The following is a 26,744-nucleotide window of genomic DNA, read 5'->3' on the forward strand; positions in this document are numbered from 1 at the left end:
CTCCCATCTTATGAACACACTCTTTACTATCCGTATAAAAACCCACAGCATATCATGATTTTCCCTTTGACCCTTATATTTGTCTCACTTTCTGCAAGGCCTCTCTCCCAACCTTAATTATAAACTTTCTCCTGAAACATTATTATTATTATTTTTTATTTTATCATACTTAGTCGCTGTCTCCCACATTAGCAAGGTAGCGCAAGGAAACAGACGAAAGAATGGCCCAACCCACCCACATACACATGCATGTACATAAATGCCCACACATGCATATATACATACCTATACATTTCAACGTAAACATACATGTACATACACAGACATGTACATATATATAGCGCTAGGAAAGACGAAGAAAGACCCATCCACTCGTTTTACTTTTTTTCTTTTAAACTATTCGCCATTTCCCGCGTTAGTGAGGTAGCGTTAAGAACAGAGGACTGGGCCTTTGGAATATCCTCACGTGGCCCCACTCTGTTCCTTCTTTTGGAAATATATATATATATATATATTTTTTTTTTTTAACTATTCGCCATTTCCCGCGTTAGCGAGGTAGCGTTAAGAACAGAGGACTGGGCCTTTTTTGGAATATCCTCACCTGGCCCCCTCTGTTCCTTCTTTTGGAAAATTAAAAAAAAAAAAAAAAACGAGAGGGGAGGATTTCCAGCCCCCCGCTCCCTCCCCTTTTAGTCGCCTTCTACGACACGCAGGGAATACGTGGGAAGTATTCTTAATCCCCTATCCCCAGGGATAATATATATATATATATATATATATATATATATATATATATATATATATATTCTTTTTCTTTCATACTATTCGCCATTTCCCGCAATAGCGAGGTAGTGTTAAGAACAGAGGACTGGGTCTTTGAGGGAATATCCTCACCTGGCCCTCTTCTCTGTTCCTTCTTTTGGGGAAAAAAAAAAAAAAAAAAAAAAAAACGAGAGGGGAGGATTTCCAGCCTCCCGCTCCCTTCCCTTTTAGTTGCCTTCTACGACACGCAGGGAATACGTGGGAAGTATTCTTTCTCCCCTATCCCCAGGGAATATATATATATATATATATATATATATATATATATATATATATATATATATATATATATATATAAGAGCAAGGTTATTAGGTACAGTAGGGTTGAGGGTCAAGTCAATTGGGAGGTGAGTTTGAATGGAGAAAAACTGGAGGAAGTGAAGTGTTTTAGATATCTGGGAGTGGATCTGTCAGCGGATGGAACCATGGAAGCGGAAGTGGATCATAGGGTGGGGGAGGGGGCGAAAATTTTGGGAGCCTTGAAAAATGTGTGGAAGTCGAGAACATTATCCCGGAAAGCAAAAATGGGTATGTTTGAAGGAATAGTGGTTCCAACAATGTTGTATGGTTGCGAGGCGTGGGCTATGGATAGAGTTGTGCGCAGGAGGATGGATGTGCTGGAAATGAGATGTTTGAGGACAATGTGTGGTGTGAGGTGGTTTGATCGAGTAAGTAACGTAAGGGTAAGAGAGATGTGTGGAAATAAAAAGAGCGTGGTTGAGAGAGCAGAAGAGGGTGTTTTGAAGTGGTTTGGGGACATGGAGAGAATGAGTGAGGAAAGATTGACCAAGAGGATATATGTGTCGGAGGTGGAGGGAACGAGGAGAAGAGGGAGACCAAATTGGAGGTGGAAAGATGGAGTGAAAAGGATTTTGTGTGATCGGGGCCTGAACATGCAGGAGGGTGAAAGGAGGGCAAGGAATAGAGTGAATTGGAGCGATGTGGTATACAGGGGTTTACGTGCTGTCAGTGGATTGAATCAAGGCATGTGAAGCGTCCGGGGTAAACCATGGAAAGCTGTGTAGGTATGTATATTTGCGTGTGTGGACGTGTGTATGTACATGTGTATGGGGGGGTGGGGCCATTTCTTTCGTCTGTTTCCTTGCGCTACCTCGCAAACGCGGGAGACAGCGACGAGGTATAAAAAAAAATATATATATATATATATACGTACATGCAAGTATACGTACATATACATAACAACATATACATATGTACATACATAAGCTTACGTGTGTGCTCAACTGTGATATGTTCCAATACATATATACACATGTACAGATTCATACTTGCTTGCTTTCATCCATTCCAGGTATCACCCTGCCCTGCAGGAAACAGCATTGCTACTCATGCTCAGTCTCTAGCTGTCATGTGTAATGCACATCCAGGCCCCACAGACCTTTCCATGGTTTACCCTAGATGTTTCGCTTGCTTTGTCCATTGACAGCAAGTTGACCCCAGTATACCACATCATTCCAATTCACTCTATTCTGTGCATACCTTTCACCCTCCTGCATGTCCAGACCCTGATCGCTCTAAATCTTTTTCACTCCATCCTTCCACCTCCAATTTGATCTCCAACTTCTTCTTGTTCCCTTCACCTCTGACACATATAACCTCTTTGTCGACCTTTCCTCACTCATTCATTCCATAATTCCACACCATTTCAACACATGCTTTTCTGTTCAACCACATTCTTTTTATTATCATGCATCTCTCTTACCCTTTTATTACTTACTCTATTTCACTTTAGGACCCCTTCCCTAGGGTTTCTTGCAGCTTCAGGGCTATTTTACTATCAGTAGCAATGAAAGGATGGACTCCTTTTGAGTGAGGAGGTCTTCAAAAAGATTGTATACTCATGATACAGCCTCACTAAAGGTGACTTCTCTCTTGCAGTAAAACTACTAGCAGATGTAGTCCAGTAATGCCTCTACAGGCACATAAGTGTCACATAGTTTGCTATGTTTCTCAGAGTATTTCTCACACAAGTTCTTCAGTGCACACACCTGGTCTGCACGCCATCTGCCATTAATGGAGCTACAATGTTCCCAGTTTTAACTCAAGAATATTGCATCACTTTAAGTAAGCTATTCCTTAGAAATACTTACAATAGGCCATACCAGTTGATAGTATTTATTACACATAAATCATGATTGAGATGTAGTTCGCTGTTTGTATCAGGGAATCATATTCCAATGTATTTCATAGTAATTATCAAATTGTAATGCAACCCATGATTATACATTTGTTATCTGTTAACTGTATGATTTTTTTTATATTGCTCATATTCATAGAATAATAAATGATGGCAGTTAAATACTGCAAAAGTGCCACACAACAGTTACATATTGGAAATAGGAAGACAGTTATGATATGCATATTTTCCTGTAAATTCATCACGATCGAAAGACACCCAATGATCACAGATCTTTGCACTTTCGTTGCATTATTTCCCAGAAAGGTCATAGCGACTTTCAAATTTTATTTACTAAATAACCGTACCACGAAAGGAAGAAATTATATGTTTATAGACACCAAGAGGATAACAAAAAAGTATCTGAGTGGTATCACTTAGGAGCATGACCAATGAGATCCAAGAGACAAATAAATCAAGAATAAGATAAAGGAGTTCTTGTCTACCTCAATTTACATAAGTGAGAGACAACATGGACTCAAAGAAAAGTTCTTGCGTGACCAATCTACTAGATTTCTACAAGGGTGAGTAGCATCTCAGAACAGACCTATGACTTTTTAGATGGTATATTCTTGAACTGAAAGGCCTTTTCAGCTTACGAGGAGTCAGAATGAAGCTCAGATCAAAGTTAGGATACTGAAAAGGATGAAGCTCAGGACAAAGAATACTCGGATTGACAGGCACTTGATAGAGTGAACAAAGAACACATGTAAATGCGCTTTTTAAAGACTGGATAAGAGTGAAAAGGGTTGCCTGCTAGTGTCATTCATTATTTCTGTTTCACCAAAATGCTTTTTCAAATGAGGCAAAATCACACCTGAATGTGGTTTTTGATGCAAAAGAAATTGTAAGCTACAGGGACTGTGATATATAAAGACATCTAAAGGTAATTTAAGTAATTTAAGTGATTTAAGCATCAACAATGGAAGATTGTGAAGGTGGAAGGGGGTCCGAACAGACCAGATGATGGATAATACATCGAAGGAAACAAATTACAGAATCGCCCTGTGAGACAAGAGTTAATATCACTCTAAAGGTTTAAGCATGTCAAAGAAAATATGAGGCAAACTCTGTTATGCTCAATATCAACGTTACCTTCAAGCCCACGTTGTTATGGACTAAGATGATTAGGAGATACACAACAGTTCACACTAAGGTGGAATACAGTGTTTCATTCTGGTGTCCTCATTTGAAGAGCTACTTTGAACTTCTGTACGGGATTTAATGGAAAGTGATGAGTGGTATCAGGCCTTGGTGGATTGGGCCACATAGGGAAGAAATCCCTTAATCTGCTCATAGTGGAAGAAATAAGAATAAGGGGAGATATTATAACTATATACATTTCCCTAGCAGGCCATGATGATCTTGATTCTTTGATGTTAAAAATTCCAGAACAAGAGGGTATAAATACCGTCGCCGCACATCAGGAAAATTGACAAGTATGCAGAGGAATATAAACTAAGCATTTTACTAGAAGACCCATGTATTTGTGAAACAGGCCAACGGAAAAAAAAAAGTAATTGAGAATAATTGGATACGATGATAATTAGGATTGGGGCCTGTGAGTGTATTGCTCCAACGGTGGGGCCAGAAAAGATCCGTATTTCTCTAGATTTTATTTTGAATATGAAATGTGTCCGACAAAGCATCCTTTGTGATTAATCTGAAGTATCTTTCAAAATTTGTGTACCCAGAGCGTTTATTACTTAGGTACGGCGTTAAGGGTAAATAAATGTTGGTGATCATAGTTGCCAAGTAGTATTTTTAAATGTTTATTCTTCGCTCGGGTGGAAGCGTTAGTCTCCTGTCTTAACTAATGTTTACATTTTGACGTTTTCTACTCGTACATCCGCGAGGACCAACTAGGTAATGTCTGTGAGAACTACGCAGATAAAGAAGTAGGAAGATCAACTACGTTGTCTTTGCCATATAGTCATTGAAGTCAAAGTGGAAGCTGAAAGATATGGATGATAATCTCATAAAGAAGTCAGTGATATACCCAGGAAATGGGACGAAGGAGTACGCCGACGGGAGTAAGGTAACGTGTGATTATCTCAAGGAGATTTGTCCTCGATTAAGATTTAGGTACAAGTTTAGGGGTACCGCTTTGTCACCTTAGGGATGTGAGTAATTGTTTGCTTTGCAGTGGTAGTTAATTGTATTTAGAATACACAGTGGATATTGACCGACTAGTCGGCACCAGTGGGTAAATCGATAGTTTGCTGACTTTCGACATTGATTATTTTCTTGCAGGTTAATTAGCTTAGTTGATCTGAGTTCATTCTGGGTGGATTCAATGGGAGGCATGTAAACATTATCACTGCCAACTCAAGTTTGCGTTTTTAGAATGGTGGGTCACGTATAACATGTTTGTTGTTAGCTAGTCACTACATTTTTATAAGCGACGTCATTGTGACAGCTTTGGATTTACTCTTTTGGAAGATATCAGTCCAGAAGAAAAGAAGCAACCTATTTTGGTACAGTGCACTATATTTTTCCTGATATCTAACTAGTTGATTAAACCATGCATATGAGAAAAAATGAAATGAAATGATCTGTTTGATATATTTGATTCACAGTATTATCTTATTTTAACTAATATCATTTTGTCAACTTGACTCCTCTTGAGGTATATCCTGAGGATTTTTATGGTCTTCACTGTTATATCCTAGGATATAGAATTGTTCTGTATCCTCATACTGGGAAGTGCCCAAGCCTTCATAGCTGTTGACAGTGTTGCTTCTTCTGTGCCTAACTTTGATTATTAATCGATTAATATCACTTATATGTCTGAACATCGTTTTTTTTTTTTTTTTCTTTCGATTACTTAAAAGATGTGGTTATGCCTTTTTCCCCCCTCACCTCTTGAATTACAAAAATACCCTGTTTTATGCTAATAAAGCTAAGATTTCAGTATTAAACTGGCAAACATAATTTGCAGTTTAGTCTCTAATTATGAATTATTAGAAAAATATCTTTCATGGCTTCTAAAAGATGTTGGCAACAAACTCTTCAAAAAGAATTTTTAAAGCAAAATCTGTTTCAGAGGAGTATGATGTAGGAGTGTCATGTATTCATTAATACATGGACTATAATTAATGTTTTTTATGCAAGGTCAAAGCATTTTGTCCCAGAGGAAAGTGTTTCCACTTCCCAAGAGCCTTGTGTTAAGAGCCACCATGAATCTCATCCTAAAGCCTGTTCAAAATACCCTGATGAGGTCTGAATAAATAAGATGAATTAATATGAAAGTTATATACCTCTGTGGCAAAACATTTTTGAGGGGTGTCAAAGAGAAGTTAGCTATGCAGGCTGGTTATCTTATCGCTAAATAAACTGTATGGTGAGGATGGGAAATTATTTTCTGACAAAATTTGAGAAGTGTTTGGGAAAGTAATAGTGGGGAAATGTAATGACTGTTGTCAAATGTGATTATTATCACATCATGTTCTGAATCATTGTTGCTTTAAAACTTTGTGTCTGAAATAAATGCAAAAATGGCAATACTTTGTAGTGATGAGAGAAATTGTATTACAGTTCATGCTGCACTGGACTGTCAGCTTTAAGGCATTAGTCAGATGACTAGAGTTATTGCCTCTGAAGATAAAGAAAGACTTTCAAGGCATCAAGTTTAATTATCTGTCTTTACTTTTCCACTTCCCTATCCTTGCCTAGACAAGTCACATTGTTTTCTGAAATATTCAAAGTTCAGGCATTATGTAACTCATTCATGTATGGAATCTAAATGAATGATGAATACTTTTTAGGGAACAACACAGTATAGGCATATACTGTAATGGTAAATTGGGGTCTTTCAAACTAGATATTTGCTATTTGTTGAACTATTACGCTCTAGTTTTTTAATTTCCTGGATTACATTGTCCTTCATTGTCATCTGTGTATCATTCATTCATACTTTGTCCACCCATCCATTGCCTATCTGTTTACCTGTTCTATGTGTGGCCTTTTGTTGTCTGTCTGTTGTCAGGAGTCATGCTCTAAAGTTCAACTTGATCTTGGTCAAAGCTTGGGAAATCTAAATTGGATACTGATAAACATTATACACTTATTTTCTGGCCTCTAAATGATTGAATGGTATAAGACCTAAAACTTTTCTAGCCTATAAATAATTGAATGATATAAGGCCTGTAACTCTGGTTTGGATTTTGCCAGAGTTATGCCACTTATGAACAAGTTTAACCACTAACTTAACCTTCTTCATAACTTGAAGAAAATTTAACCTTTGGCCATGAAACTGTATATAGTTGTTTCCCAGCTTCTAGAGAGTTGAATGGTATAAGACTCATAATTCTTGTATGATTTTTTATGCTGCTTACTGAAAGGTTTTACCCGAAACTTAACCTGGCTTATAACTTGAAAATTCCACCTTTGGCCATGGAACTTAATCTATGGTTTTGATATTTCCCATACAGTATTTGCACCCATTATGTTTCAGTCCAAGTAACTGTGATGCTCTACAAAGAACAAGTATTTTGTTTTTCGCTTAACCGCAAAATTGATTAGTCTTTTATTTATTTATTCCTGTTTTCGTGTTTTGAAAACAGGTGACTTTTCACATCAAGACAGAAACATGTGAAGAGGACCCTTGTCTTATAGATGATAGTCATCAGTGGAAGGAACCAGTGGAACTTATCATTGGAAAGAAATTCAAACTTGAGGTGTTAGAAGCATGTATTCGCACAATGCTGCCAGGAGAAGTTGCTTCGTTTACCATTGATAAGTCTGTAAGTTTTGTATCAACAATGTCTAAAATTTGACCATCATAAGTTTATCTTCTCAATGCTTTTCTTGTCCATCTCTTCATAATTCATAAATTATTTAACCATTGTGAAAAACAGGGACTTTCTGTTCATTTTGATATTCTAATGGAATATATCTATTTAGAGGATAATGTTTTAAATGGAGTGTTTGTAGTTTGAGTTAAAATGATATATAGATAGACTGATAATCATACTTGCTTGATTTTGAACTAGAATCTTTCCATTTCTATTTACAGCTACTTGCACCATATCCACTTGTGTCTAAAACGTTAAGGGAAGCATATGGGAAGACTAAAGTTGACAAAGACAAAAAACCACACCATTGCTGTGGAATGGGTTTTAAAGAAGGACTTGGTTATCCAGACTTGGACAAGTTGGTTAAGACACCGCAAGATTTGAAATTCACTATAGGTACGTTATTCATAGTTAATAAGGCATGTTAGAAAATATTATATATGTTTAGCTTAAAGTTAACCCTTAGTACTAAGTTTAGGCTATTTTTGATTTCTCACCAGCTTTAGGTTTTTTCAAAAATTGAAAAAAATACAAAAAAATTGACTTTATGATTTGATTAGGAATAATTTTAAAAGACAAAGCATCTAAAAAATATTCTAGTGTTTTTCAAAGGTATCAGATCCCTGTTCTGAGTACTGTGTTAAATATTTCATAATATTACAGGCTTTGTTTATAATTCTTAAATTCCTCATGACAGCTCATTTCCCAAAGTTGAAGCACATGGCAACTGATTCCTTGAAGCTCAAATATGTAGAAGAAAGTGCAATGAAAAATATATATCTAAGAAGTCAATAAGTTTCATGTTCATTACCTTTCATATGGCTTCACAAAATGGTCATTGGATCATCATGAATTATGTGAAATTATTAGACCTCACTTTCTGGAATATCAGCCAAACTGAAACAATAGAGTTGTAGTGTTCACTTTGGGGTGCATTTGACCCTTGGGTGATGATAGATTTCATGCTGACCATACCATAGTTATAATTATGATTCTCACAAGTAACAGGAACCCTTTATCTATGTGTCATAGATAACCAGGTTGTTGGATGGGCACATGTTTTCCCTTCTTATTTTTAAGACCGTATTAACTTATAAGAGATCATAGTGGACATGCCTTTTCTAGGAGCTTACTCTATCTGTGGCACTCACTGCTGCACCCACAGCACCCTTTGGATAAGCCAGTCCTGTCAGTATTTTTTTTTTAAATACAGATGCTCAACTCATAATGCATAAGAAAAAACAATACTTTTGATACTTCTTCTGCACCTCATCATATAAACAAAAATATAATGAAATGTAAGGGAATGTAACTTTGTGTGTAGGATTCGCCAATCCAGTGGATAATATGATTTTCCTAAACTAGGAATAGCTAAATCTTATTCTGAAGAATTGAATTTTTTATGTCTTTTGGGCACGTTTTCATAAATTAAGGGGGGGAAAAGAGATTTTGCAATTTTTTTTGTGCTAGGGAGGCCCCCAAAATCATTAACACCAAAAACACTAACGAAAGTTAGTTGACTCTTTCATTAATAAAGTAAATTCCAAAGGGTTCTTGATAAGCATGAATATATGATGCTTGTAAAAAATTTATGTGGAATATGCGCACACACATATGATACACAGCACTTGTCCGAAGAAGTATGGGGTTTTGGTGTGCATTTCAAGATCTGGGAGTACTGTACTGTACTATATACAATACATATGCTGCAGTACAGTACCCTGGAGGGAAACACTTTTTTAAGGGTAAATTCAAATTATAGTAGTTAGTACTCTTAAATAGTCTTTTGTGTATATATCAGTTTTGCTGTAGAAGGGTTGATAGACATTAAAATGACAGCTTAGCAATTTGTAATGCTGTTTAGAGCCAAATAGAATATACACAGCTTGCTTGCTCATCATTCCATATATTATTTTACCCCTTGATTTATTGCTTCACTCCCACCATCTCACTTCATACACTACTCTTACCACTTTACATTTGAAGTTCTCTTGTGTCTCTACAGAATTATTTAAGGTGGCTGGAGCGGGATCTTACGAGAAAGAATTTTGGGCTATGACTGAGAATGAACGACTTGAGAGCATTCCAGTCCTAAAGGATGAAGGCAATGCCTTTTACAAGAAAGGGAATCATGAAGCTGCTAGTAAGAAATATTCTGAAGCTCTTGGCAGACTTGAGCAACTTATGTTGAGGTAAGTTAATACAGTATTTAGAATTTACCCTTGAATGATTACTGCAATGTTAAATGATGGATATGAAATTGTTTGTGATGTCAGCTAGTACTAGGCTTTTACTGAAACATGCTTTTGTTTTGAACACCTTGATTTTTATACATTTGAATAAGCTTTATTTGTGTGGCTATTTTCACATAGATACATTTTGGTGCTTCCTTTTTTTTTCCTGATGAGCTTAGAGGTGACTTTCTTACTGTTTGGTGATGAAACAGCACTTGAGTGAGAAATTGCTGAAGCTGGTGCATGAGTTAGTGTGCGTGAAAGGAGAGCTAAAGAGAATATGTGAATAAAAGCAAGATCAGTATGTTTGGCAATGGAAAGAGACACATTAGGCAGTGTGCAAATTTGTAAAGTACAAAGATTTATTCGTTATAACATTCAGAGGTTAATTGCATGTCTTCGTTTGAATAGAAGTTCATCTTATCCATTTTCTGTTGTGTTACATGATTTTTTATGTTCATGTTCCTAATGCCATGTACTTGCTCCTGTTTCTGTTTGTGTAAAAGAAAATATGAACTGATTAGGTTTAGTAGCTGTTAAGAATAAAATATTCACAGAGAGAAACCTGGTGATGAAGAGTGGCTGAAACTGAATGAGATGAAGATGCCCCTTCTTTTGAACTTTTCTCAGTGCCAGCTCTTGCAGGGTGAATACTATTCAGTTATAGAACACTGCACCACTGTTTTGGAAAAGGATCCAGGTTGGTATTGCAGCAGTCTTGTAGAGATTGATATAATTTTTTTAGAGAAAAGGAAAGCATATCAGAACAACAAACATGTTTATAAGTTGATGAAATATATTTACAATGTAGTTTGCTTTGCAAGCATAGAATATTTAAAGTGAAGCACTATCCAAGATTGATCATGTTTGTTTTGAAGCATTTTGGGTTGTCTGTAGTTATTGATTGGGGGTTTTCACATATTTTTATCTTTCTTCTTTCTAAGTAAGCAGCACTCTTAAAGGGAAATTTATATCAGATCAAGGGATTTCAACACTACTCATGTTCTGCAACCTTGAATTATACATTGATTCTTCTTCTATAGAGGATGGCATTTCCCAAATACCATTGTTCATAAGTTACATCATTAAACTTTAGAAAGTACTTCTTGTTCTTTTCAGGGAAAGATAGTCATAAGCTACTTGAACTTGACTGAAACATGCATGAAGTAGTTACTGATTAGGGGTTTTTACATATTTTTATCTTCTCTGTCAGTAAGCAGCACTCACAAAGGGAAGTTTATTTCAGATCAAGGGATTTCAACACTACTCATGTTCTGCAACCTTAAATTATACATTGATTCTCTGTGTATAGAGGATGGCATTTCCCAAATACCAATGTCCATAAGTTACATCATTAAACTTTAGAAAGTACTTCTTGTTCATTTCAGGGAAAGATAGTCATAAGCTCCTTGAACTTGGCTGAAACATGCATGAAGTTTTTGAATATCACCAAACCTACATCTTCATTACACACCACTTCACATGTCCAGCCCAACAGTCACATAGCACAGTTAAAATAATAGAGTTGATACACTTTGTTTGTAGGAATAGTTAAGAAATCTGGCAGAAATGTTTGTTGGATACTGTGGGTATAATGAATCAAAATAAAGTGTCTTTGAGTATATTAATGTAATTCCAACAGATTTAAAGTTATTTGTGTAACATCAGGATATTTTTAATAAGAAAAATAAGTATTAGTGAGAAAAATGAGTTGGGAAAGAGTATAGAAGTATCACAACTGATATTCTGTTAAGATATGTCTGGGGGAACATATGGAAAATCATCCTTTTATGGTTTTCATAAACGGTGACTTAAACCAGGGTGCATGATGTGTCCATGGTTGTTTAATTTGTTTATGGATGGGGTTGTTAGGGAGGTGAATGCAAGAGTTTTGGAAAGGGGCAAGTATGCAGTCTTTTGTGGATGAGAGAGCTTGGGAAGTGAGTCAGTTGTTGTTCGCTGATGATACTGTGCTGGTGGCTGATTCAGGTGAGAAACTGCAGAAGCTGGTGACTGAGTTTGGTAAAGTGTGTGAAAGAAGAAAGCTGAGAGTAAATGTGAATAAGAGCAAGGTTATTAGGTACGGTAGGGTTGAGGGACAAGTCAATTGGGAGGTGCATTTGAATGGAGAAAAACTCGAGGAAGTGAAGTGTTTTAGATATCTGGGAGTGGATTTGGCAGCAGATGGAACCATGGAGGCGGAAGTGAATCATACGGTGGGGGAGGGTGCGAAAGTTCTGGGAGTGTTAAAAAATGTGTGGGAGTCGAGAACGTTATCTTGGAAAGCAAAAATGGGTATGTTTGAAGGAATAGTGGTTCCAACAATGTTATATGGTTGCGAGGTGTGGGCTGTAGATAGATAGAGTTGTGCGGAGGAGGGTGGATGTGCTGGAAATGAGATGTTTGAGGACAATATGTAGTGTGAGGTGGTTTGATCGAGTAAGTAATGAAAGGGTAAGAGAGATGTGTGGTAATAAAAAGGAGTGTGGTTGAGAGAGCAAAAGAGGATGTTTTGAAATGGTTTGGTCACATGGAGAGAATGAGTGAGGAAAGATTGTCAAGAGGTGGAGGGAACGAGAAGAAGTGGGAGACCAAATTGGAGGTGGAAAGATGGAGTGAAAAAGATTTTGAGTGATCAGGGCCTGAACATGCAGGAGGGTGAAAGGCGTGCAAGGAATAGAGTGAATTGGAACGATGTGGTATACCGGGGTCGACGTGCTGTCAGTGGATTGAAAACCAGGGCATGTGAAGCATCTGGGGTAAACCATGGAAAGTTCTGTGGGGCCTGGATGTGGAAAGGGAGCTGTGGTTTTGATGTGGAAAGGGAGCTGTGGTTTCGGTGCATTCTACATGACAGCTAGAGACTGAGTGTGAACGAATGTGGCCTTTGTTGTCTTTCCTAGCGCTACCTCGCGCTCATGCGGGGGGAGGGGGATGTTATTTCATGTGTGGCAGGGTCACAGTGGAAATGAGTAAGGGCAGACAGTATGAATTATGTACATGCGTATATATGTATATATCTGTATGTGTATATATATGTATACGTTGAGATGAATAGGTATGTATACGTGCATGTGTGGGCGTGTATGTATATACATTTGTATGTGGGTGGGTTGGGCCATTCTTTTGTCTGTTTCCTTGCGCTACCTCGCTAATGCGGGAGATAGCGACAATGTATGATAAATAAATAATAAGTATATATTTCATACATATTTGCCATTTTTCGCATTAGTGAGGTAGCGTTAAGAACAAAGGAGTGAGCCTCAGTGGAAATATTTTCACTTGGCCACTTTCTCTGTTACTTCTTTTGGAAAATTAAAAACATATTCGCCATTTCCTACATTAGCAAGGTAGCGTTAAGAACAGAAGACTGAACCTTAGAGGGAATATCCTCACTTGGCCCCTTCTCTGCTCCTTTTTTTATTTAGTATACTTAATCACTGTCTCCCTCGTCAGCGAGGTAGCGAAAGGAAACAGAGGAAGAATGACCCATCCACTTATGTACACATATATATACATAAATGCCCATACACACATATACATATCAACTCATACACTGACATATGCATATATACACATGTACATATTCATACTTGCTTGCCTACATCCATTTCTGGTGATACCCCACCCAACAGGAAGCAGCATTACTCTATATATAATGCTAATGGGATGGCCTTGATTAGAGGCTCAGCTGCCCAAGCTGTCTCAGCTAACATATGAAAAAAATACTCATAGTTTTGTCATTAGTGTTTTGAGTTACTGTACTTATACATTGCTACAGCAAAGAAAATTTTAAATTTTGTTTATTGTATATTTATTTTTGATGTCCTGCACTTGTACTGTGCCTACAACTCATTAAATTAAGTGCTGTTATGTGTTCATCTTACAGATAATGTTTATCTCTTAGAACTTTACATATTTGCTTCGGGTTCTTTCTTTATTCCCAGAACTTGAGTGTATTATGGAAAATTATGAAAAAAATATGAATATATTTGGATAACTAGTTTTGTTTATGGCTTTTACTTTTTTCTGCCTAGATAATGTGAAAGCGCTATATCGACGTGGGCGAGCCTATATTGAAATCTTCAGTCCTGCTGAAGCTCGAAGAGACTTGGAAAAGGCTACCATGCTAGACACAACTGTCGCTTCCAGCTGTCGCAAGTTACTCATGCAGCTTTCGAAAATGGAATCAGAAAAGACTAAACAGGATAGGAATACCTACAGTAAATTGTTTAATTTCACGTAATATCATCTGTATACTTTTTCTAGTTATGTAGATTACTGTTGCAAGGCAACATTTCACATTACTTTCTAGTGCCCAGTCAATCTATTTTAATCCATACCATTGTTTACTATATAGCCTGTGAAACTCAAAATTCTCAAATATAGAACCTTATGATTGCTGTCTCATCATCAGCTGTCATAAAATTTTGAAATAGATTGATCTTTTCACAGATTGATTATACCTAATAATCACAACAGTTTGTAGTATGTATTATTATTACACAGTGTTCTTGGAATGTAAAGGAAGCCTTTCCTCTTAGAAATCCTATTTTTGTATTAAGAACTAGGAAAATACTACGTCACAGACACCTGCCTTCTGGTGAAAGATAGTGTCAAATGTTTTATTCTTCTCTGTATGAATCCAAGTGCATACTGTTGATCATTATTTATAGTTCTTAAGGGTTTGGATTCCCTAACATTCACATTATGCCAGTTTTGAATTAAGATGTCATTATTGTTTGACTTACAAAATATACCCTGATTTCCTGATCATCAAGGTTCTATCCCAAAGCCCATGATTATATTATACATGAGTTGTTAAATCTCTACATTTTGTATTTTATATTTTGTGAGTCATTTATATATATATTATTGTTATACTTGATCGCCGTTTCCCGTGTCAGCGAGGTAGCACCAGGATACAGACGAAGAAAGACCTATCCACTCATGTACACATACATATATACATACATGTACATACATATTCATATCAACATATACATATATACACATGTACATCGTCATACTTGCTCGCCTTCATCCATTCCTGGCACCACCCCGCCCCACAGGAAACAGCATCACCACCCCCTGTGCCAGGGAGCAAAGGGCTTAAGATCCTCTGCCTTGTATTATCATTCTGTAAAGGTAGGAAAATATGAAAGAACTAAGTGAGAGTCTTTCATCAAAGGTTCAATCATCTATTCCAAATACCACCTTACCAAGGTGAATAAAGCAAGCAGGTACAGTAATTGAATTTTTACTTATATAACCCAGGCACCTTTCATAGGGCTCGTGCAATCAGTAGCAGGGAAGTAATGGAGTTGTATGAGTTACATTTTCTTTTCTGCATTCTGGACACCACCCATCCAAACAGCATTACAAACACCGACTCAGTACATCTCAAGACCCTCCATGCCCAAGATGCAACAACAATGAACACTTACTGCTCACTTTTCCCAAACTATCCCCACATTACTTCACTTTATGATCTGTGGTCCCATCTAGTGCATGTGGCCAGCTTTCTGAGTGTTTTGGGAGGCCCATAGAAGATAGAAGTGACTCTTTGGGCAGGATTAGTTATATATATTTTTCCTTTCTTTCATACTATTCGTCATTTCCCGTGTCAGCGAGGTAGTGTTAAGAGCAGAGGACTGGGCCTTTGAGGGAATATCCTCATCTGACCCCCTTATCTGTTCATTCTTTTGGAAAATTAAAAAAAAAAAAAAACGAGAGGGGAGGATTTCCAGCCTTCCGCTCCCTTCCCTTTTAGTCGACTTATACGACACGTCGGGAATACGTGGGAAGTATTCTTTCTCCCCTATCCCCTATCGCATATTCATTTATTTATTTTATTTTGCTTTGTCGCTGTCTCCACAGACATATACATATATACACATGTACATAGTTCATACTGTCTGCCTTTATTCATTCCCATCACCACCCCGCCACACATGAAATAACAACCCCCTCCCCCTGCATGTGCATGAGGTAGTGCTAGGAAACAACAAAGGCCACATTCGTTCACACTCAGTCTCTAGCTGTCATGTATAATGCACTGAAACCACAGCTCCCTTTCCACATCCAGGCCCCACAGAACTTTCCATGGTTTACCTACCCTAGACGCTTCACATGTCCTGGTTCAATCCATTGACAGCATGTCAACCCTGGTATACCACATCGTTTCAGTTCACTCTATTCCTTGCACGCCTTTCACCCTCCTGCATATTCAGGCCCTGATCACTTAAAATCTTTTTCACCCTATCTTTCCACCTCCAATTTGGTCTCCCACTTCTCCTCGTTCCCTCCACCTCTGACACACATATCCTCTTTGTCAATCTTTCCTCACTCATTCTCTCCATGTGACCAAACCATTTTAAAACACACTCTTCTGCTCTCTCAACCACACTCTTTTTATTACCACACATCTCTCTTACCCATTCATTACTTACTCGAGCAAACCACCTCACAGCACATATTGTCCTCAAACATCTCATTTCCACCACACGCACACACACACACACACACACACACACACACACACACACACACACACACACACACACACACCTGTATCTTAATTCAGCTTCCATAGTTCCCAAACACTGCCATATCCACTCCCAGATATCTAAACCATCTCACTTTTTCCATTCAAATCACACTCCAACTAACCTGTCTCTTTCCACTGCTAAACTTGATTACCTCATTTTTATCCACATATACTCTCAACTTTATTTTGCCACGCACTGTCCCAAACTAAGACACTATTGAATATGCATGCCACCAGCTCTATGACATTGGCAAACAACAACTGACTCATCTCCCAGAATCCCACCCCTACTGACAGTAGACCTCCTCCTTACCAGGGCCCTTGCATTTACCTTTCACCATCCCATTCACAGCCACAGGAACCACTTACCCTCCTTTCTTTCAACTTGCACACTTGCCTTGCTTTCTTGATGAAAACTCCTCACTGTTTCAAGCAGCTTTCCTCCCATGCCATGTATTTATAACATCTTCTATAGAGCATCTCTGTTAGCCCTGTCATATACTTTCCCTTCTGTTTAAGTATTTCTCACGTACATTCTTGAAAGCAATCACCTTTTTTCTCAACCAGTGATTCATGTGTGATAAGGTATAGGGAATTCATCTTCCTAGCTAAGATCTCAGAGGCCTGCAATTATATTGGATGCTCTCTCTTCATGGACAGTGATATTTCCTGTGGAAGCACCTGTTGTACAGTGTAAAGCCAGTTGTACTATAGTTTGTTCCAGCAATGAAAAATTTGGCCCAACCAGTATATTGTTATGAATTTGGCTCTAAAACCTTTTCAGAAGTATAATAATCTTGTAACAAACTTATTGCCAAATATTCATCTCCCATTTAACCATGTAAGTAAAGTATGCTATTGGTTTCTACTACAGCTTGTTCCATCGACTTATACAGGCTCCTCGTTCTATTACTGATAAAAAAAATTTGTATTGTGTAATGGTTGCTACTTGTTCCCATCATTTACCCATAATTTTTGGGAAGATTTTGGTTTTGTGTTCCTGATTTTGAAAAAGTTTTATTTTTCCATAATATGCAGAAATAGGGGAGGGAAGAAATCTAAAATATGTGCATGGTACATGTAATATTTTGGGCAGCAGCTGCCCAGGAAGTAATATTATCCTAACATAGGGTATTGAAATGATCCATAGAGTTATCTTTGACTCTGTAATATAACTCCTGTTCGTACTTTCTATCTCATTACAGGAAAGTGGTCAAGCTAGACTTATACTTTTTTCTTTACATTTACAAACTTCTTTTTCTTTTCGTGTCGTAGTGCTTTATTTTTAGACCATTTTTTTTCTTTCAGTTGACTTCCATTTCATCATTCAAGTCTGGCCTTGACGACATTTGTACGTGATCGAGCCTTTAACATGGGGGATAAAAATGATGGACTCTTTGGTAAGCTTCACATATAACTTCACTTTAAAAAATACAAAATATCTCTGCAGACTTATGGGCCTGCTGACTTCTATGTTATGTTTATTTCAGTAGCTGCAGTGTAGTTATTTTACTTGTTTTATACTACTCTGGTTTTATGTTGATGTTATTTTCATAGTTTCCTGCATTTTTCCTGTGAAACATTTTTCCACTGACTGTTCAACATCTATAAGTAGTGCATGTTACTTTGTTTCAGTGTCTTTAGACTTTTTTTGTCAAAGGTTCCAATCATGGATAGAAGTGATCCCCAAGGTAGGCCTTGAATGGAAAAACGGGGTTAAAGGAGATTAGGAGTTTGTGAAATCTTGCATTTTGAAAAGGGTTAGGTTGTAGTTATTAGAAATGGAAGGAAAAGAAGGAAAGAAACATCACAATTCACAAAGTTCCACCCTCAGGTTACAAGTGGCCACACAATGACTTTGCCATGTTGTGGCATACCACATAGTGAATGTGGTCTTAGAATTATCTTTAACTCTTGGAGAAGGTATTCAAGATTTTTCAGTTGGTGGTGGTTATAACTTGACCTTCTGGGCCTCATTGATCAAATGTTGTAGAATGTGTTCAAGATTTTTCAGTTGGTGGTGGTTATAACTTGACCTTCTGGGCCTTATCGATCAACTCTTGTAGAATGTGTTCAAGATTTTTCAGTTGGTTGTTGTTATAACTTGACCTTATAGCAGATGATTGGCATTAAGCCCAAATAACCAACCCTTACTGAGCACTGCATGAACTGGCTAATGGTGAAGGCCTGCAGAGCTAGAAACAGAATTACTTCTCTGTTAAGAAAGAGAGATGACAGTATAGATCTGGGAAAATGGATAAAGTTTAAAGATCAGATTGGGAGGGTTGAGATGATGGGTTAATCTTGACTCACATCTGTCATATAAGTTTCAGAGGTTGTGAAAACAGTACTCTGTACAAGGACAACTCAGTCCTGTGTATGATTAGAGTACATACTCAGTCTAGATCTTAGTTAATTTAGGTAACAGTGTGACATGGTTTCCAAGAGATATCGAGTGTTACAGTGGCATCAAGTTTAGGGAAACATATATATTAGCAGTACCTAAGGAAACAGCATCGCTACCCTCTGCTTCAGTGAGGTAGTGCCAGGAAAACAGACAAAAAAGGCCACATTCGTTCTCACTCAGTCTCTCGCTGACATGTAATGCACCTAAACCACAGCTCCCTGTCCAAATCCAGGCCCCACAGACCTTCCCATGGTTTACCCCATGCGCTTCACATGCCCTGGTTCAGTCCATTGACAGCACGTCAACCCTGGTATACCACATCGTTCCAATTCACTCTATTCCTTGCACACCTCTCACCCTCTTGTATGTTCAGGTCCTGATCACTCATTAATATTTTAGTTCACTTTGAAGGCTGATTCAACTATGTACCAACTACAAGGTACTATAGATGTAACAATGACGTAGATTTATTTAAAAAAAAATGTCAGTAATGCTTTTGCAGCAACAAGCTTTTATATATTTCATTGCGAGCTTGATTAGTGTTTGAATTTTATGGAATCATTGCAAAGAAAGTATAGTCAATATCCTTTTGCATACCCATGTTTTAATAATCTTTTTTGGTTTTGTGAACTCCATTGATAAAACAAAAGTTCTTGAGACAGCAGGATCTGGGTATGATCATGGAACATAAAGCAGTTGTTAAATGTATATATATCATCAGTCCAGGTACTACTTGTGATGCAGAGGGTATCTTACAGCTCCCATGCTTTTAAAAAAGCCTAGGTAAAAGAAGAGCCTGTGGCCAAACCAGTATAAGTAATTAATGTTATATACAAATGAAATCGGCAGCAAACCACAAATCTTTTTGTATTTCCTACCTTTGGTTGACGTTTTTGGTTATTACCTGTTTTTATTGTTATTTGAACCAGATAGTTTGCGATGAAGACTAAGCCATCTTGCTTTGTATGTGATATCTTTTTCTGATTTTTCCCGGGCCTTCAGGTCTTCCTTATTCTCTGATGTAGCTGTCACTCCAGATCCTTCGTCATCCCAGGGAAGAGCAACCAGCCTTTGGACAATGATGTGTGTACTGGAATTCTGATCCTTATACCTCTTGCAGGCTTCAGCTGACGATTCCCTTCGATGGATTCTATTGATCCTTTTGTACTCCACCTCTGGCGGAGGCATGACTGAGAGAGACTTGGAACCAAAACATGGAGAGTTTTTGTTCTTCTTCTCCCTGTGCACATTCGCCAATAACCATTTTCTCTTTTCCAGTGTGTAAACCTTATGTGTATCAGATCTGGGTTCAGATATCCATTGGTTTGTGGTTAAACTGTCTTCATTGTTTAGGATGAGGCTTTTGCTAGAGTCTGGCAGATCCCTCATGCTCCTTTCTGTTTTCTTATTGGTATCATGTTCATCTTTGTTGTCATAATCCATGTAGGTAAATGTGGCATGTACTTCCTGATTTTCATAATCAGCTTCCCACATGTCAGGACACACATGGGAATGTATCCACTGTGGTTCTGCAGGGAAGGGCTGTGTGTTGCCTCTACACCACGACCTCCTGCTATGAGTATATTCTGTGGCAGAAACTGGCATGCAGCCTTCTGTGATCTGAGAAGCATTTGTGATAACTTGAGATTCTGAGAGTACAGCATTATTTGAGGAAGCAACGGTCTCTCCTGTAGCCCCTTCATCGCCCTCTGGAGGTAATGTGACCAACAAGTTGGGGTTCATCCACAAGTCCTCTGGGTTTTGGTTGTTGGTATGGTCTGGGTCGACTGTGGCTTTTCTGACAAGAGTAGACTGCCAGCCATAGGTAGCACCAACAACAGTTTGCGGCGATGCTGTCTGTTGGAACAAAAGTGTCTCAAAATCTTGCAAAATCTCATATTATAAAATTTCTGAATTAAACCACACATTATGGTGACTGTAGAATCAAAAATTTTATTTCTTAAAGCCTCTTGAGTACGACCTTTAGGCATGATGGTGTGACCTTTGACCTGACCTTTGTCAGGTCTAAGGTCACACCATACCCAAGGGTTGTACTGTCGTGCTAAAGAGGGTTGGGGTTGGTACCACTGTGCTAAAGTTTAATGGGATGACATGGTGTACCTCAGGCGCAGGAGCGTGAACCTCCTTGTCGACGTTGATAGGCGGCGCTGAGGGTGCAATGTCTGGCTTGTTGGCTGTAAATAGAAGAGAGAGCCAAGTAGAGCATTACTTTCGCCACACCATGGAAAAGATCTTTGATGAACTCAACTCATTAGCTTAGGAATTTAGTTCTGGTCGTATGTTATTGCTTAACAATGTATCGAGAAGTCTCCTACAACGTGGAATAAAGATGTATAATACACCTGGACTTGCAAAAAAGTGCATACTAATACAAAAGGAACTGTACATATATGAAATTGGAGACTTACTGGATAGCGAGCAATTTTGGAGGACGCAATGGTAGCACGGTGGGTTGACGGTTCCTCGGGTAGGAACGTGACACCAGCACTCCAAGTTACAGATGTGATCCATATTGCCGGACGGCCCACACTTGAGCTCTTCTTGGCTAGGTTGTCAGGTCCAGAGTTGCCCTGGGAACTAGATTGCTTCCCTTGCTGATCTGGCGTTCCTATGGGGGAATAGTTTAACATGACCTTGAATATATGACCCAGTTAGTGCATATATCTTGGCAGTAGCATACAGTTGGAAAAGACGTCAACAAGACAAAAGATTCTGACGGGAATTCTGTGGCTTTTACCTCGACCAGTGGGATCGTTACCAGCCAATGTCCCAACTGTTACCGGCGTTGAAAAAAACAAAAACAAATGAATTCTTTGAGATCGGCAACTGTACCTGATCATCAGGAACTGACGAAGAAAGGCCACATCCCCTCAATCCATTCTCTGTCAAGTGTAATGCACGGAAACCACATACTCTATCCACAACAGCACGTCGACCTTTGTGTGTGTGTGTGTATATATATATATATATATATATATATATATATATATATATATATATATATATATATATCGTAGATGATTAAGAGGGGCTGGAGCTCAAGGCTGGAAATCCACATCTGTATTGCGTGTACAGAGCACAGAATAGTAGGAGCAAGCAAACTTTTTTTTTTCTTCGCTGGTTGCTTTCTGATGTTATTTCGCTAAGGCGGGAAAGGCAAGCAAGTATACAGTTGAGTGAAAAAAAACGTTGTTGCATGACTCCACCACATGCACGCTGTTACCCCGGTCACCTTCGGCGAGGTTGACATCATTGCACGAAAAGTTGTGGTCTTGTTGAGGAACTTCTCACTTCAAAGGAGTCCATGGATTTACGTACCGCAGGCTCTTTGAAGCTAACATCCCCGTAAAGGCGGTTATTAGGTTATATTAAATATGTATCATGAATTTACATGGCTGTATAATAGGCTGCATAATATGAGCAGGAGTCGGTAAACGATAAAAAGTGAAATTAGTAGCTGGGTCATCATTTTATGCAGTAATTGGCAAGTGTGATACTTAAAAAATATTTGGGGAAAAAACAGGCATCGCTTAGGAAGGGCAGTAGAATTTTTCTCGTAAACTTTTCCAAGACAGACACGTTTTGAATTTGGTAGGTAAAGTGTACAGGAGCCTTAAGCACACATTATATATATATATATATATATATATATATATATATATATATATATATATATATATATATATATATATATAATTTTGATTACTCACTTATATTGTAGCAAACAACGTTGGAGAGGCGCAGTAGTAGTAGTAGGATCAGCTGGCCTCGGTGTTAATACCGTAGCGACAACAACACAATGGAGCTCCTTTGTTACGTGTGCCTCTTTATACACCAACTGGAGTTACCACTTAATATTTTGTAGCGACGGTTATCTTCCACTGTAGAATTTTATCTTGAAAGTCGGTTCCTGTAACTTTCCACGACAATGCTGCCCATAGGAACTTGGTTTTCGTAAACTACAGACGAGAGGCGTTACGTCTCATGGTTTATGCAGTGCAGGCTAGGTAGTATTCCACGTCGAAGAAAGATGGTTGAGCTAGGAAAGGTAACGGCGTCAAAATGATTGACTTCAAGTAATGGGTTTTCCCAAATGATGCAAGACTGAATGAGCATGGTTGAACAGGGAACTTTGTAGGAAACAAGAGAGCGAGAAGTCTATATATGTATTATAAATGGGTTTAAAACTTTATATATTGCTCTTTGTCGTTACACTTAGCACCCAAGCATCCATGATATAAGGGGAGGAACTCGTTTAAACTTTTGAAATATATCGTTAACTTATGCATCGGTGATAAGTTCCTGGAATACGTGGGTTGTGGATATATTCAGCAGAAATGCCTTCAAATGCTGTTATGACAGGCTGCAGTTATTGAGCTGTGGAGGAAATGGCTTATGTGACCTGTTCACTCCCTTTATCTTCTACTAACTCATAACTGTAAACGTTGTAAGGATAGTAACCACACAAGACATCCCAATCTAATATATTCAACTTTCGAATCCGCCTTTTTTTTTTCTTATTGGTGTAACATACATGGTAACGTGAAGGTAAAAAGAAAAAGAAAAAAAGATTGATCTTTTACAAGCGCTATATACAGTTACATATGGAATTAATATACATATTTGTGTTTCAAGTATATGCCAATTTTTTTAGACGCATATCTGTAATGTAAATTCTGAAAACTTGCACGTAGTTTGCTCTGAACGTTAAATGTTGATATTTTTTTTTCATTCGTACGATACAGGCTGTGAGAATCAAGTACAGTAACTTCCCAGTAATTACTTCCTATGTAAGTGAAATAATTAGATAACTTCAGTTCCGGATCATCACAGTTTTACCCAGGGATCATCTTGCGTCTGGCAGGGATGTTTCGACACTGCCATGTTCATTCTTAATTTAGGACGAAAGCGGGCATGTTAAACATTCTAAATATATACAATCAGAGTTTATTGTCTAATGTATTGCTTTGCATGTCATTATCTGATGATATTCCTTTGGTGCATAAGCAGGTAGATGATGAGTAGTCAACCCAACATGTTTGGTATATGAGACAGAAAAGTAGAGGTGTTTGCTACGTCCTACCAAATTTTACCTACTTAATATTGGTAACCCAGGATCGCTCATTATATATATATATATATATATATATATATATATATATATATATATATATATATATATATATATATGTGTGTGTGTGTGTGTGTGTGTGTGTGTGTGTGTGTGTGTAGGTTTGCCCTAAATAGTGTGACCGGAATGAAAAGTAAATCGGTTGTGGAAATTGTTGAGGTATAGCTTTCAAACTGTTCTGTCGAATTCATTCGCATAGGAATAAATTGCTATACCTGTCATTACCTGATGATATACCGTAGGTGCATATATATATATATATATATATATATATATATATATATATATATATATATATATATATATATATATGTGTGTGTGTGTGTGTGTATGTATGTATATATACTGTGTTTATCTTTATAAGGTATCAAATTCTTAGCATCATTATTTGTTCATTTATGTAGAGTGCCTTGAGAAGCTTTTCATTCCTCTTATCATTGGTATTTTTTTTTTTTTTTTATATATACTTTGTCGCTGTCTCCCGCGTTTGCGAGGTAGCGCAAGGAAACAGACGAAAGAAATGGCCCAACCCCCCCCCCCCCCCATACACATGTACATACACTCGTACATACACTGGTATATGCATTGTAAATAGGGGAACCTAGCAGTTGATGTCAGCACAGGAAGTTATAGATAGCTACTTCAGAATAATTTGATTTTGTTATTGCGGAGCAATATAAAACATTTAAATAACTCATGAGTCCGAATTTCGTAGGTTACCCACCAGTAAACACATTTTCTTTGCTTTAAATGAACACGGGATGAGGAGCTGCGCTTCGGAAGAAGAGTAGATTTTTCATACTGAAATACATAGATCCCATTAGGAGTACAGAAGTTGCATGTGATAGAACATTCTTGGTAAATGCTAGATGTCAGAGGTATCTCAGCGGATAAGAATAGTACTGTCAGATTCCAAGGTCAGGCAGTCTTAAGTGTACGCCACATCGGAAACAGATTTCGAGTTGTCGCTATGTAGCGGTCGACCATCGATGGTATAGGATCCATTTAATAATAAAGTGGAGAAAAAGGGCCATAATTCGTCTCTCGTTTTCCATAATTGCTCTTACGTTTTCTGAGGACTTATCAACAGCCGTTGGGTGTCAAGCATCAGGGAACACGCCTTGAAATGCATAGTACCATCCGAAACGTAAAAGTTCATAGCGAAGTTATTAAGTGTTATTCGGTTTGGTTTGCAGCTAAACAGTGCGCTACATAATTTTGGGCCTGGTTAACAAGAAAATGTGGGTACAGGTGAAATTTCAAGGCGCTTGGCCACTCAGAACGCATCCATTTCAGCCGTCGAAACCGTTTAGAAATGCCTTTTAGATAATCGTTGAATTTGGCTTCCAAAAGGACCTTCACATTCCGTAGCCCAGTCCAGCTGCCAAACCCGTACTTACGAAGGAAACGAGTCGCAAACTAGTCGCATTTGCAGGGACATGCATGAACTATAGTGAGCAACAGTGGAGGAAGGTAATGTTTTTGGATGAAAGTGTGATCAGTCAAGGCAGGCTAGGGTGAGGTTAGAGATGCCGGGTAGTATGGCTATCGTTTCGCAGTGAAGACGGTGAAACACCCACATTGTGCTGTAATGGTGCAAAGGGAGGATTGTACTTACCTAAAAACTGCAGTGAATGGAGAGCAGTGCATTAAGGTGATAGAGGACCACCTGCTTCCCTTTTTTTGAGGTTTACGGGTGTGATCACTTCATGTAGGATTCTGTCCCTTGACATAAAAGGCTTGAAAGATGGTGGATTGGTCATCATTGAAAACTTTCCAACTGCTTGAGTGGCCTGGGAACTTCCCGAACTTTAACCCGATCGAGATCCGTCGGAACCAGATGATGGCATTCTGCAACACTTTATTAGTGCTTCCCTCATTCGGGAGACCCAAAACATGGCCCTACAATACTTCAAGAGCCTCTTTAATTCCATGCCCAAACGTCTGCCGATGGTAACCAAGGCCAAAGGAGAGAGAACGAACTATTGTAAATATGACATTGCTTATGAAAATATGTTGTGGTCGGACAAGATTTTTGCGGACATCATGTGTGTATGTGTGTAATAGAAAGGAAAAGCCAACTAGGGACAAGTTAGTGAAACCCTGTCAGCTACTGAGATAGATTCGTTAATGTAATTTTGCATGTTACCGATTCATCTACAATGCGAATTTATATCGCTTGGACACATTCCTTCAGTGTCCCAGATTGCTTTTTTCATAGAGACAAGAGGGCTAAAGCTTAGACAAGGGTTTCACACAGAAATAGGGAAATAAATCTTTAAAACGAGGGGCAGTGAAAACTAAAATATGATACCTAATATTGTCATATTACCCAAACAGTGAGTACGATAGGTTGCCACCGAGGAAACGAGGCGTTTGCCTAGACCTTGGGCTACCTGCTGACTCACCAGGTGCATGGTGCTTACAACGCAGTATTCCGAGAGGGGAACGGCCCGCTTCTGTCAGTTACTGTACCATGATCCCCAGGGAAGTAGGATAAATATAACCACGGAATTGCCATATTCATCTGTTTTCTCCTTTGGGAAGGGTCGTTAGTTTAAGTAAACAGCAGGGATTTAGTTCAAG

The 26,744-nt window shown here is 38.2% G+C and overlaps 2 protein-coding genes across 5 annotated transcripts in view; one reads left to right on the forward strand and one right to left on the reverse strand.

Annotated features, from left to right (window-relative positions):
• Positions 1-4,838: 4,838 nt before the first annotated feature.
• LOC139761874 (AH receptor-interacting protein-like) overlaps positions 4,839-26,744 on the forward strand; it is a 54,210-nt gene continuing 32,304 nt past the window's right edge. For 2 of the 4 annotated variants that reach the window (XR_011715629.1, XR_011715630.1), the window contains exons 1-7: positions 4,839-5,057; positions 7,585-7,764; positions 8,037-8,211; positions 9,821-10,007; positions 10,607-10,749; positions 14,087-14,291; positions 17,908-17,999. Coding sequence is in view for 1 of the 4 variants with exons in the window: in XM_071686444.1 (XP_071542545.1) it covers positions 4,983-5,057; positions 7,585-7,764; positions 8,037-8,211; positions 9,821-10,007; positions 10,607-10,749; positions 14,087-14,295 (969 nt within the window). In the remaining 3 variants the exon portion in view is untranslated. Of the gene's footprint in view, positions 5,058-7,584; positions 7,765-8,036; positions 8,212-9,820; positions 10,008-10,606; positions 10,750-14,086; positions 15,302-17,907; positions 18,000-26,744 lie in introns of those variants that run through there. The other 2 variants (XR_011715628.1, XM_071686444.1) reach the window with 2 other exon arrangements.
• On the reverse strand, positions 19,594-23,133 carry LOC139761873 (uncharacterized). The gene is made up of 4 exons (XM_071686443.1): positions 22,738-23,133; positions 21,436-21,635; positions 21,128-21,201; positions 19,594-20,863 (listed from the first exon to the last, which is right to left on the reverse strand). The coding sequence occupies exons 2-4, from the start codon at positions 21,536-21,538 to the stop codon at positions 19,907-19,909; spliced, it is 1,134 nt and encodes a 377-aa protein (XP_071542544.1). The 5' UTR covers positions 21,539-21,635; positions 22,738-23,133; the 3' UTR covers positions 19,594-19,906.

This window comes from Panulirus ornatus, chromosome 42, assembly GCF_036320965.1.
Source record: "Panulirus ornatus isolate Po-2019 chromosome 42, ASM3632096v1, whole genome shotgun sequence".
NCBI lineage: Eukaryota > Metazoa > Arthropoda > Malacostraca > Decapoda > Palinuridae > Panulirus > Panulirus ornatus.